The sequence below is a fragment of the Euprymna scolopes genome, chromosome 7 (assembly GCF_053919585.1).
Source record: "Euprymna scolopes isolate OS-2025 chromosome 7, ASM5391958v1, whole genome shotgun sequence".
NCBI lineage: Eukaryota > Metazoa > Mollusca > Cephalopoda > Sepiida > Sepiolidae > Euprymna > Euprymna scolopes.
This window is the reverse complement of record NC_136488.1, coordinates 2018219-2031813: the sequence shown is the minus strand read 5'-3', so window position 1 is coordinate 2031813 and position 13595 is coordinate 2018219. Positions and strand designations below refer to the sequence as shown.

General features: G+C 34.3%; 1 protein-coding gene across 1 annotated transcript in view; it reads left to right on the top strand.

Annotated features, from left to right (window-relative positions):
• The window catches only part of LOC145279590 (uncharacterized), a 92876-nt gene that overhangs the window by 58758 nt on the left and 20523 nt on the right, over positions 1–13595 (top strand). The window contains exons 13-16 of the mRNA XM_080130755.1: positions 2274–2354; positions 4179–4488; positions 10101–10197; positions 10536–10661. Of these exons, the coding sequence (XP_079986881.1) occupies positions 2274–2354; positions 4179–4488; positions 10101–10197; positions 10536–10661 (614 nt within the window). The remainder of the gene's footprint in view (positions 1–2273; positions 2355–4178; positions 4489–10100; positions 10198–10535; positions 10662–13595) is intronic.

Sequence of the window (13595 nt, the reverse complement as noted above, 5' to 3'; positions counted from 1 at the left end):
TTGAGGTGCTACGAATGTTCCAGACTTTGAAGTAAGCAGCATCAGATGACGTGTTACGCCTGTGATCTACAATCGAGTCGTATATAGATATGGCATAATCATGCTGACACACCGGTTCCGATTAGATAACTAAAATTAAGCATTGATCAGTATTAAAATGGGTGACCATTTGGGAATACTAGGTTCTTCATGTATTCTAACACGTTTCGAAAGTTTTGACAAGCTTCTTGGCTTGACCATTACTCCTGATCTTAAATGGAACACGTATATCAAATCTGTTGCCAAGGCTGCTGGAAAAATGGTGGGATCTTTCTATCGATCCAGTAGATATCTCACTGCTGATGCTATTCTCTACCTATATAAGAGCCAGGTTCGTCCAAGGATGGAATACTGTTGCCACATCTGGGCAGGAGCTGCTAGAAAGGACTTGTCCTGCCTTGATAGAGTTCAAAATAGACTTCGTAGCCTCGTAGGAGATGTCCTTTTCTCCTCCTTGCAACCTCTATCTCACAGAAGAGATGTTGCGAGTTTGTCTCTGATGTATCGTTATTTTCATGGAAAGTGTTCAACTGAGCTTCAATCTATGGTCCCCCCTCGCCAAACTTTCACAAGAAACACTCGTCTAGCTGTAAACACTATCAATAATTTCCCCCACTCTTTATCTGTGCCTAAACCTAAACGTAGATTCCATGAACAAAGCTTCTTTCTTAGAACTGCACGCCTGTGGAATTGTCTTCCGTTTTCCTGCTTTCCGGCTGACTACAATATGGTTGTGTTCAAGTCTAAAGTAAATAAGTTCTTGATGAGCCGTTCCATATAAGTTATTAAATTTACCAAATTTTCATTACTAATGATTACTATATTGACCAATTTCTACTGTACACTCTTTAACCCTTATCCTTGAGTGGCCTCTGGGCCTTGATAATGTGGTGATGCCTTTGTAAAAAAAAAAAAAAAAAAAAAAAAATTCTCTGCTTATCTCAGTATTGTTTCCAGTTGTCCGACACTTTTTGTTGCAACTGGAATCACATGCTGCCAATTTAGAAGAAGTGTGGTTGGGGATTGCGCAACTTTTTTCTCATAATTCCGCATGTGTCATCCATCATCGCCCAAGATTATCAGATTGTTCTTGTTGTTCCGACAGACATCCATGCAGTCCAGTTCATAGGTTAAGTATCAGATATGTCCTAAAATTAAGTATTATTGCCATATATATGGGAAGGAGCTGGTGTGAGCATCCTATCCTGCTTTGACAACGTTCAAAACTGGCTTGGAAACCTAGTAAGTGATGTCCTTTTTGTCTTTCCTGTAAACTCTTTTCTACAGAAGAGACATTGCAAGCCTATCTCTGGTCTATTATTATTTTCATGGCAAGTGATCATCTGAGCTTCAATATATGCCCCCCCCCCTTGTCAAATTTCACAAAATACACTTGTCAAGCTGCAAACACAATTTCCTCCACTGACTGATCTCTGTAATTTTTAAATATGGGGCAGACTGATGAAGTCATTCCAAGTTGTTTATGTTAAATTGGCTGTTTCTTTTTGATTTCTGCTTTCTATTTAGCAGAGGTCTTGCAGGTATGTACCAAGGAAAAGTTGATTAATACTTACGTAATTCCAGTGTAATTTTAAAACTCTACATAAAATAAATAGTCTTTAAAAAAAATAATAATAGTCTTTATTTTAAAAATGTATTTTAAAGTTTACGTAAAAAATAGTCTTAACTTTTGAATGTTTTTTTTTTACATATTAAAAAAAAAATACTTTTAAATTAAAAAAAAATAATTTTGATGTAAACTTAAAAAAACATTTCAATGTGAAAGCCTAAAAACTGTTTTTATTAGAAGATATTAAAAATCATATGAAAGTAAAGACTATTTTTAATGTAAAGTTTTAAAATATATTTTTTATTATATGAAACCAAATTTCCAATAAAAAACTTAGAAACATATTTATTAATTATAAGATGGTTTTATTAACTATAAAACCATTTAAAAAAAGAAGCATTTTGAAGTAAAGACTTTTTTTCTATGCAGAGTTAAAAAATTCAACTGTAATTACAATTGGGATGTGAATATCTGTTTATCCAACCAGATCTTCACTCAACATATATAATTTATTCTATTAAAAGATGACCTCGTTTCGATTTTAACAAATTTTATGTAATCTTCATTCTCAATCTTAGAATTTGATTAACCATTTTTTTTATAATTGTTTTTTTATGATTGTTTATTTATTTTTTACATTTGAAACTTGTTTGTATTATTCCAGGAAGTGCAGGCAGTTGTTGCTTATGTGTTGATTGGCAACATGGAGAAGACCGCAGATTCATTGTGGCTGGATATGCTGATGGTAAATATTTTTTTATGTATGATCCCAAACGAGGCATATTGCGATTGAAGCATAGGGGATACTGTGATAGGAGTCAGATTTATTGAGGATAACCTGGGTGGGAACAAGCAGCAATATGTTTGTTCACGTTGAATTTAAATTTGTTGGCACTGTTAGAGGAACAGGAAGTGAATCCAAGATAAGCCATTCGATGGAAGAAGTTATTAAGAGTAGAAAATTTTCTGGCAACGAGACACCTTTATAGTGAAGAGGTGGGATTTTGCTACTAATTGGGTGGGGGTGGGGAGGTACAAGTGCAATAAGTTCATCAAAACACATTCTATAAAGTGCTTGAAAAACTGAGATGCAACACTGCTGCGATACGTGTTGGACAGTGTGGGACTTATATTTTTGCATCTTGTCCAAAAGAGAGTCGTGGTGCTGGATACTCGATGCACAAACTAAAACATCTTGAAATATGCTTTTTTTCTATTATTAATTTTTCCTAAAAAGACCTGTTAAAATTCAATAGATAATTAAGAAGTCAATATGTTTGAATTTTTATTATTTTGTACACTTATGGTTAATATTGGGGTTCAGGCACACTCGGCAGGCAAAAATAAGGATTCAAGTTAAAAGAAAACTCCTGGGCAACACCAGACAGTTACAGCGAGTGAATAACAAAAGACGACCTGATTGTTGACCACTGATGCAAAGGCATCATTCATGAACACACGTGAATTACTCTGTGAGTGTGTGAATGTCTTGCTGTTTTTTAGATAATAGTGAAAAACCAGATGTGATGATTTTTGTTGAAATATGGAAATGGTAGATCGTACAGATTAATAATATGTGTTTGGTAAATAAAGAAAAATATATTTGCATACTTTAAAAACATGCAAACATTTCTCTTTCTCTTTTCTCTCTCTCAACTGATATGACAAACTCTTTCTCATAGATGCATACATGTGAATTACTCTGTTTTCTTGCTTCTCTGCTTAAACGCTACTCATGTCCCTTTCTCTTGTACTCTCTGTGAATGCATACCTGTTATTAGCTGTGATGGTTTTTTGTTGATATAATGAACCAGCAAACAGTACATATTTATATATATATATATATATATATATATATATATGGTGATCTCTTGTACATCGATATCCTCCTTCCCCAATATATAACCATCTGTGTTTGGCATGAGTAAAAACTGTCAATTATGTATCCAATGTAATCCATTAGTCAGTTGTATCGTTTAACTGTGTAAACTGGGGAAGGGGTGGGGGGAGGCTTGCAGTGGTTTCCAAGTATAGAAAGAAAACATTAAAGAAAGTGCAGAAAACACATTTTGTGGATGTCAGTTTGACTCTGGGTGTGTGTGTGACACCATCACAGAAAACGACCCTCAGAATGTTTAAGATTCACATCTGCATAGTAATCTGTTGAGTCCGTGTTTGTCAGTTGCTTTCAGCTCATTTTGATCTGCCCTGAGCCATAACTTGCATTTAACTGTCAAACTTGCAACTATTCCACTGTAACTGTCGTCAGCTGTCACAAACCCAAGACTATGCAAATCGTCCCTAACTCTCGTGAAACTCGTCGTCATAAACCAACTCTAAAATATGACTGATCCATTGTTCTCATCACCGCCACATCCGGATCAATAATCCCACTCAAGCTTTCTTTTATGTAACTCTGTAAATAACTTCTATCCTTTGTTTTGTTGGTAAACATCCTCTTTTTTGTTATATTGTTTCTTCGTTTTTTACACTTCCCAACAAATGGGAGAGGGGGGGGGACACACTAATAATATCACACCTGAATTTTTTTCTGTCATTTCCTTTACAGGTGCCACTCGACTTTGGGACTTGAAAACGCAGTCACCCTTGTTAAGAACAAGTATAAGCATGGATATGTCTGATGTGTTTCTCTACCCGATCCGTTGTTTCAAAAGTCACTTGAGTGAAGTACGAGCCGTGTGCTGGTCACAGACTGTCCATGATACATTTGCGACTTGTGGAGCCGACCGTGATGTGAAATTCTGGAAAAGTTCCGATACTAGCTTCCCATTCTGCTGCGAGAAATTCTGCCAATGTATGAATGCCAGATGGGTGCAGCCATGGAACGGTGTTGTTGTTGCTCAAGACGATGCGTTCTGGTATGTAAACATGATTCAGTAATGAAAAACTTTGAAATCAAATATCTCGATAATGCCGTACATAGATATTTTTCCCTTTTAAGACTATGAATTTTGTCACATTTTTAATATAAATGTTATGTGTAAAAACTAAATATCAAGTAATGAAATTTGTTATATAAGCTTATTGCTTGGTCGTGCAATGCACTTCAACACGACATTTTTATTTATGCAGATTTCATATGTATTATTATAGAATCAATCCTCTATTGATTATTATATATTACGAGGAATTTATTTGCCCGGTGGACTAATTCTTTTTTTTTTTACACACCTTCACCCCAAACAAGGCATATCGCTACTTGGATGTAAGGAGCTACTAATTGAGACCATGCCTAAGAAAGATTAAGATTGGTTAACATTACATTTAAACTTCTGCATATCAGTACAGTTAGGGAAGCAGGTAGCAAGAAGGGAATTCCAAAGTCTAGCTGTTTGAGAGAAGAAGCTATTAAAGTAGAAAGCTTTTTGGCATTTAGGGACCTCAACAGTAAAGGGGTGTAATTTTGCTGCTAAATGAGTTTGTCGGGGATATGTACGTCAATGAGACACAAGTGCAATGAGTTCATCAGAGCGCATTCCATTAAAATACTTGTAAAAAAGACACATTAGCTCGTTTCATGTATAGTGAACACGCGGACACAATGCACAACACTTTCAGTTTTGAGACGCATTCAATTATTGCCCTTGTCGAATGTTTTAGTTGGTAGATGGCGATATCAGTTTCTCTCTTTTTCCTTCCTCGAGTAGTATGCGACTAGGATATGTGCGCTCCAAGTGTGTTTTACAAATGATTCTGTTATGAGATGAATTTTCATTTACTATCCAGCTTTATTGAGGTAAGCCCAAACATTGCAAATCATGAACAAACTCTACAATCATGAATTATCTCGGTAACAACTTTAAACCTTAACCTTAGATCCACTTGATTGACAAATGTCAACTATGCGCACATACGGTCTTATACATTTTTCACAAAAGCTATTGGCTGTAAAAAAAATCTATAAATATTTTTTCTTGTTTTAAATAAAGTTTACGGTTGTGTATATATATATATATATATATATATATATATATATATATATATATATATATAAATCGGTACATATTTTATTAATTTATGTCGGCAAACGCGCAAGCCTTTGAAACTGCTTGGCCTAACGTTCACAGGATACATGAGTTGGAACAATTACATTGAAAGCGTTGCCAGGGCCGCTGCGAAGAAGGTAGGCTCTCTCTACCGTGCTAGAAAACTACTAACACCCGAAAGTATCCTGTACTTCTATAATGCCACCATTCACCCATGTATGGAGTATTGCTGTCACATCTGGGCTGGTGCATCTGTTACTAGTCTCTCGCTCCTAGACAAGGTTCAAAAGAGAGTCGCAAATCTGATAGGCACTGAACTGGCATCTAAGCTTCAGCCTCTGTCCCATTGACGTAATGTTGCATCCCTCTGCCTGTTCTACAAGTATTTTAATGGTGAATGCTCTGGCGAACTGCAGACACTTGTGTCCCCACGATGTAGACACCCTCGACAAACGCGACAGGCAGCTAAATCCCACCCCCACACAGTAGAGATCCCTAGATGTAAAAGATCTTTCTACTCCAGTAGTTTCTTCCCCAGAACCGCTAGACTCTGGAATTCCATTCCAGGCCACTGCTTCCCCAACTGTACTGACATGCAGAAGTTCAAGTGCAACATGAACCGACATCTTGCTGCCCAAATCCCAACATAGTACCCCAGTAGTTGTTGCCCTTGATAGTAGCCCCCTACACCAAAGTGGCAATGTGCCTTGTTTGGGGTGAAAATGTAATAATAATAAAAAAAAAAGTCTACCGCAACGAATTGTGTAAAAATATGTATAAAAGCATAATATTAAGTAATAAAATTTTCCATGTATTTTTGTGTAAGGAATCAGAATATGGCACTAAAAATCTTCAGAAATCAATAGTTTCTAAGTAATTCGCATTAAATGCACATAAATGTATTTATTTAAAAACAAAAATGAAGTTTGACAATTCAAAGTGGAATTGTAATGCAGTTTATGTAGAAACTGAAATCTAATATTAAGATTACCTTAAAATTAATACATTACAAGATTTTCCAAATATTTTGTATAAATTATAGATTCTGCAAAATTCTATTTCTATTGCAAAATTTGCTACTTTTACAGAATAGTGGATTTTAAAACAAACATATTTCAGGTGAAAACATTACGTACTTACATGGCATGTCAAAAATAGTATAAGTTCCAAAAATTATGAAAAATGAGTCAATAGATGTGCTCGATCCAGTTTTTACAAAAAATCATCCACAATAATGATCTGACATTTTGTATTTTGGAATGGTGGATTGTCAAATTGATCAATTGCAATTACCTCCCCTGGATTTTTGCGAACTTTTTTACATTAAAACACAATAAACTCAATAGTTTTAGTTTTACTTGTACTTAGTTTTCTACCGGATCATTTTCTGTCATTTTTGGAATTTATACTTATTTTGACATGTAAGTATATTTTCATGTGAAATGCATTTGTTTGGAAATCACTATTCTGCACAAACACCCAAGATTTCTAAAAAAAAAAAAAATTTTAAAATGATTTAACTCTCGATGCTCTTTCCATTTCATAAGCACATCACACAGTTTTAATTCTAACGATTTGTTGAAAAAAAAAATAGAACAAAACCTTTCTTCCACCATTCACTCATAAGAGCCATTGTCAAGATACACCTGGAGAAGGTCAGAGGTTATAATTGGCCAAAACATTGTGCAAATAACACCCGAGATGAGAACAGTAGTTTGAAAAATCTAAAAAATATGACTTATCTCTCGTTTAAAACGTATCTTTCAGTCAGGATTAGTAAGAGTCCCAAAAATCATTTCCACATCTGCTTAATAATATAGTAATAATAGTAATAATAATAGTAATGATAATAATAATAATAATAATCGTAATAATAATAATAGTAATAGTAATAATAATAATAGTAATAATAATAGTAATAATAATAATAGTAATAATAATAATAATAATAATAGTAATAATAATAATAATAGTAATAATAATAGTAATAATAATAGTAATAATAGTAATAATAGTAATAATAATAGTAATAATAATAATAATAGTAATAATAATAATAATAATGATAATAATAATAATAGTAATAATAATAATAATAATAGTAATAATAATAATAATCGTAATAATAATAATAATCGTAATAATAATAATAATAATAATAATGATCGTAATATTTGTGTAGTGATTGCACTTATCTCTCCCTTATTTAGATTGGTTTCTGTAAAGCCAGTATTGAGTTAAGCAGTGTTGAGCTCAGCTGGTACTAAATGGTTAACCATTTGGGAAAATCGGTGCCTTGTAGGCCTCCATTGGTCAAGGTTAACCATGATCACATCCCAGTTTTCTGCTTCATAGGAGCATCAACATTTTTTACTGTAGAGGTCGATGCTGAAGTGACAATCTCTGTTAAAGAAATTGCATGTTCTCTCTCTGCTAGCTGCTTCTTTGATTTTTACAAGCTCGCCTCTTTGTGCTGACGTGTCATTTTTTCCTACCTTTATTTGATGAGTTTGGCCAGGGTTCCTTTCAATTTGAGTCGATTAGTTGCCAACGCTGTTGATGTCCACAGCTTCCATATCACACTTCATTGAAGTATCGCAGCTGTGGCATTTAGTGGGTCTCCTTCCAGTGACTAGCTCCCCATACAAGAGATTTTTGGAGATGCTGTGCACATGGTCTAGCCAACATAGTTTACACACTATGAGATTATAAACATGCTGGACAGACCTGCTCAAGACAAAATCTCAATTGTTTTGTAATAAAAATGTCTTTGAATTCCAATTAATCTACAAATTATGGATGATTTTGACATAAAATGACCCAATGATGATTGACATGCCATAAAACCATAGCACAACCATAATGCTGTGAATATACAAAATTAAAGGGAGGTAATTCATTCAAGACTTCTTTGCATCTCATGCAAGAACCATGTCATCAACAATGAAGTTACATATCAAGTGTGTCACTATCGGGGGGAAAAAGAGGAAACTCAGATGGTATGGGCACATAACATGCTCAGAAAAGATGCAAGAAACAGTCTAAGGAAAAAGAAAACAGTGCAGGCAGAAATGGACTGACAGTACCTTTGATTGGATAGGGAAAAGCTTTGATGTTATCCAGATAGTTGCCCACAACCTCACCAAAAGGAAGCTGGCCTACTGTTCATCCACCATGTAGCACTCCTGCAAGGATCAGTAATAATAACAGTAATTCATTCAGATTTGACGCAGTATTATTTGTATTAATATAATTTATTTGTGTTGTGTAAATCACGAGCAGAAGACAACTAATTTTTTTCAAGATCAATGAAAAAGTTTTTTTCAAGATCAATGAAAAAAATTTTTTTCAAGATCAATGAAAAAATTTTTTTCAAGATCAATGAAAAAAATTTTTTTCAAGATCAATGAAAAAAATTTTTTTCAAGATCAATGAAAAAAATTTTTTTCAAGATCAATGAAAAAAATTTTTTTCAAGATCAATGAAAAAAATTTTTTTCAAGATCAATGAAAAAAATTTTTTTCAAGATCAATGAAAAAAATTTTTTCAAGATCAATGAAAAAAATTTTTTCAAGCAAATGATCAGCCAAAATATGTATAACAATAGAATACAATTTTTGCAATTTTTCTTTTCTATTAAATTGATATTATGTGCTGCTTCATCATAAAGTTTAATAATAACAAGTGAAGCATGCGTGGTCCCCCGTGTGTGCACAGCGAACGACGCATAAAAAATGACTAAGTTCAGCATTCCCCCCCCCACTCCCCCATTTAGCTTCAGAAGTCCCCAGGGGATGTCAAATCCTGGTGAAAATGTACAACCCGTGTAGTTTTAGGCCATAACATATGTAAATTTGAGTTCTGCATCATGCAAAAAAAAGAAATGACTAAGTCCATCATTTGCCCCCCCCCCTCATTTAGCCCCCAAAACCCCCAAGGTTTTATCATATTTAAATTTGAGTTCAGCACCATGACAAAACTGCTAAATAGACATACACAGAAAATTTTGGACAAATATGGTAAAAAAGTCCCAAAAACGGAATGTTTTTATTAGCCCTAAAAGAACCCCTGACACACACCCAAGAGTTATCGCGAAGTATAGACAAACAAAATTATATAGAAATCAGCTAGTTACAACTTTTCAGAAAGTTTTATAAAAATCCAATGCATCAATTATTTTTTTAATAAGCACAAAAGTGTCAATCTTAGCCATTTTAAATCAAAAGGCACCCATAGGGAGGCAACCAGAGTTTTCTTGGAAAATCTGTTGTTACTTTTTTACTCATATCATGTTTAATGTTTGTGCAAAATTTCAAAAAATTCCAAGCCGTAGTTATTGAGAAAAGTGCGGACGAACAGACAAGGGTGAATTTACAACCCCCCCCCCCCCTCATTTTCTCGGGGAACCAAAAAATAAATGTTCATGTTACTCACTGTGTTGCCTAATTTTTTAGTCCATTAATAATAGTCATGTTTGCTTTCAGCTTCGACCACTGTTGCGCTTACTACCAAGATGCTGGTTATTGTATGCCAGATTTATATGGACGGCGTTCTGTTATGTGGCATAATGCTTGCATTTGGGTGAGTTTTCCTTTTTTTTTACCATCTTCGCAAGTACATTTAACTGTTCATAAAATTCACTCCAACATTGGATTATCATCATCTTTAAAGGAAAAAATTATTGTTTTCAAATAGAAAATCATTTTTGGCTTTAAAATTCTTAGCATATCCTTGTATGTTAAATTTAGAAAGCTTTGGAAGCTATTTATATTTAATAATTTTCTAGAGATTAAAACCAATTAATTGGAATTTTTTATAACAAATTTGGTTTAATTAATAATTTAACGATATCATAAAAAAACATCCTCATAAATATTAAATAGACTGAATCATAGAATTACTTGACGTCTTTTTTGCAGGATGTGACACATTCAAGCTGGTTAAATGTCGCTGTCACGTGTGATAGCACGGGGACACTAATGTTGTTCAAATGTATGAACTTATGGAGAGGAAACAAGTCAAAGAAATTAATGTATCGAAGACATGTAAGTATTTTTTTTAACTCAATATCAAACAAATCTTCATATTAAACAATTTTTTAGTTTGAAAAAATATTGAAAATGCAAATATTCTTAAGATTCTTCTGTTAAAATAAAATTATTTTCATCTTTTTTTTCCTTATGCTTTTCTCGTAATATGGTTTCATCAACTGTAATTGATTTAGAAAAAAATTTTGAACCAAAGGGAATTCCCCGTTGGGGATGTTATTTTAGGATTTCAGTGGATAAATTGGCACCACAAATTGACACATACGAGATCCAGGGCCACAAAAACAGCATCGACTGAAAGGTCAAGTTGGATTTTCTCTGCACTAGCGTTTGTATTAAATTGTGTTTCACATTTCAAAGCTGTTTGATCAATGTTGATGTTCCTCGAGACTTAATCCTAGGTCCAACACTGTTTCTTTTTACTATATAAACAACCTTCCATAAAATATTATTCAGAAATGCTCTGACGAACTGCAGACACTTGTGCCCCCATGACGTAGACACCCTCGACAAACCCGACAGGCAGCTAAATCCCACCCCCACACAGTAGAGATTGCTAGATGCAAAAGATCTTTCTACTCCAGTAGTTTCTTCCCCAGAACCGCTAGACTCTGGAATTCCATTCCAAGTTCCTGCTTCCCCAACTGTACTGACATGCAGAAGTTCAAGTGCAACGTGAACTGACATCTTGCTGCCCAAATCCCAACATAGCGCCCCAGTAGTTGCTGCCCCTGATAGTAGCTCCCTACACCAAAGTGGCAATGCGCCTTGTTTGGGGTGAAAAAGTAATAAAAAAAAAAAGAAAAAAAAAAAAAAAAGAAAATTAACATTTATGCTGATGACACCACCCTCTATTTTGGTGTTGCTTTTCAACCATCTTTCTCGGATCAGATAAAATATGCAGTTGATCTTTGAATTGATCTGGATTCAATTATGGATTGGGATAAGAAATGGTTTTTTTAATCCTGTTACTAACAAACCTTATGTCTTTCAAAAATGTGTCACTTTTCTTTCTGCGATTCTCATGGATGGCTCTGCTCTCGAGGAAAAATTAACTGAAACTTTCTTATCAAAACTTTCTTAAAGTTCATATATTAAATCCATTGCTCTTTCTGCTTCTTGTAAATCAGTTCTCTCTATCGCTCTAAATACTTTATCATACCTGAGTCTATTTCCTATCTCGACATGATGAAGCCTCTTCTTTATTCACTCTTATCCACATCAAATAAGGCATATTGCCAGTTGGACGTAAGGGCTACTATTTGGGATCATATCTACAGGGACAATTTTTAGAAGTTGAGCAGCAAAATGTCTGTTCATATTACACTTGAACTTCTGTATGTCAGTACAGTCAGGCAAACGAGAAACTGAATGAGAATTTCAGTTTTGCAGTTCAAGGAAAGAAACTGCCATCTAGGTACCTCAACAGGGAAGAGGTGAAATTTTGCTGTTTATCAGTTTAGTCGGTATTTACATTAAATGGCCACAAATGCTATGAATTTGTTGGAGCACATTCCATTAAATACTTGTTAAATATAGGAATGCAATATTATGATGGCACAGAGAATGGAATTTGACTCATTATTAGGTTGGAGACTTTGACTCATTATTAGGTTGGAGACTTTTTTGGATTGTGTCTAAGAGCGATAGACAAGCGGCAGATGAACCAGCACAGATTTGACAACAATACTCCATGCATGGTATGCAAATGGTGGCTTTGTAGAAATATAGAATACTATTAGGTGTGAGTAATTTTCTAGCACGGTAGAGAGAGCCCATCTGCAACATTGGTAATGGCTTCAATGTATTTGCTCCAATTCATGTTGCCTGTGAATATTAATGTTAAGCCATTAATATCACTCTTTCCCTCTAAACTCAACAGATCAGCATCATTTTTTGTCCTTCTTCTTTGTACACATCTATTTGACATGCAGACCATGAATGCTTTCGACTATAGACCAGGCTTTCCCAAAGTGGGCTCTACGAGTGAGGCTGAAGGGCTCTGGAAGCCGTTTATTAAAGAATACCAAATGCTTTATATAGAAAAAAATTAAATGGCTGTAAACATTTAATTATTGATCTTTTTTACTGGAAAGAAATATGATACATAACTACAGAAAATGTAAAGAGTTTCAGGATGGTTCATGAAAAATTAAAAAAATAAACAAAAAATGCAACAAAAAAAATGGTCGCAAACATGAAAATATAATAAAATCATGGACAGGAACAACTAATGAACAAGTATGAGTTAAAATTTGAAATTAATATTTTTCATATTTATTTTAGAAATTGTCTTGTTAGTGCTCTGAGAAAAACCTTTGCCCTGCTCAAGGGCTCCATGATGTCCTGAAGGTTGGGAAACCCTGCTCTAGACAAGCAATAAACCAAAGAACATAACCTTGTAGGTAGTTTTTCTCGCTGAGTGAAATATTTGATATGCAAGTAAATGCGGTCTGATGATGTATGGAAATGAGGTTGTGAATGTGCGTTGTGTAGAGGCAATTGATATCACAACGATACTGTGGATGTGTATTGTGAGTGTGAAAAACTCACTTAGATCTGATGACCTCAGAGGAAGATTAAATCTGGACAATATAGGGGATGTTTGTAGAACAGGAGACTTTGCTGGTATGGTCACATTGAAGGAATGGATGATAATTGTTGAATTAGATATAGAACAGTTGAAGTAGCAGGTTCAGTTCACAGAAAATCAAGAAAAACATGTGAGGAAGTGATAAGGATGAACTTAAGAGAAAGAAGGATAAAGACCTGGGCAGAGATAAATTAGTTTCAAAATTAACTTCTAAAAGAAGTCCAACACATGTAAAACACCCATTAAACATGATAATGATGATCTTCTTTGTTCATCAACTGCAAACAACCAATTATCTAAGGGATATAACTTTATTGCTTCCTCATAAAACTCATCAG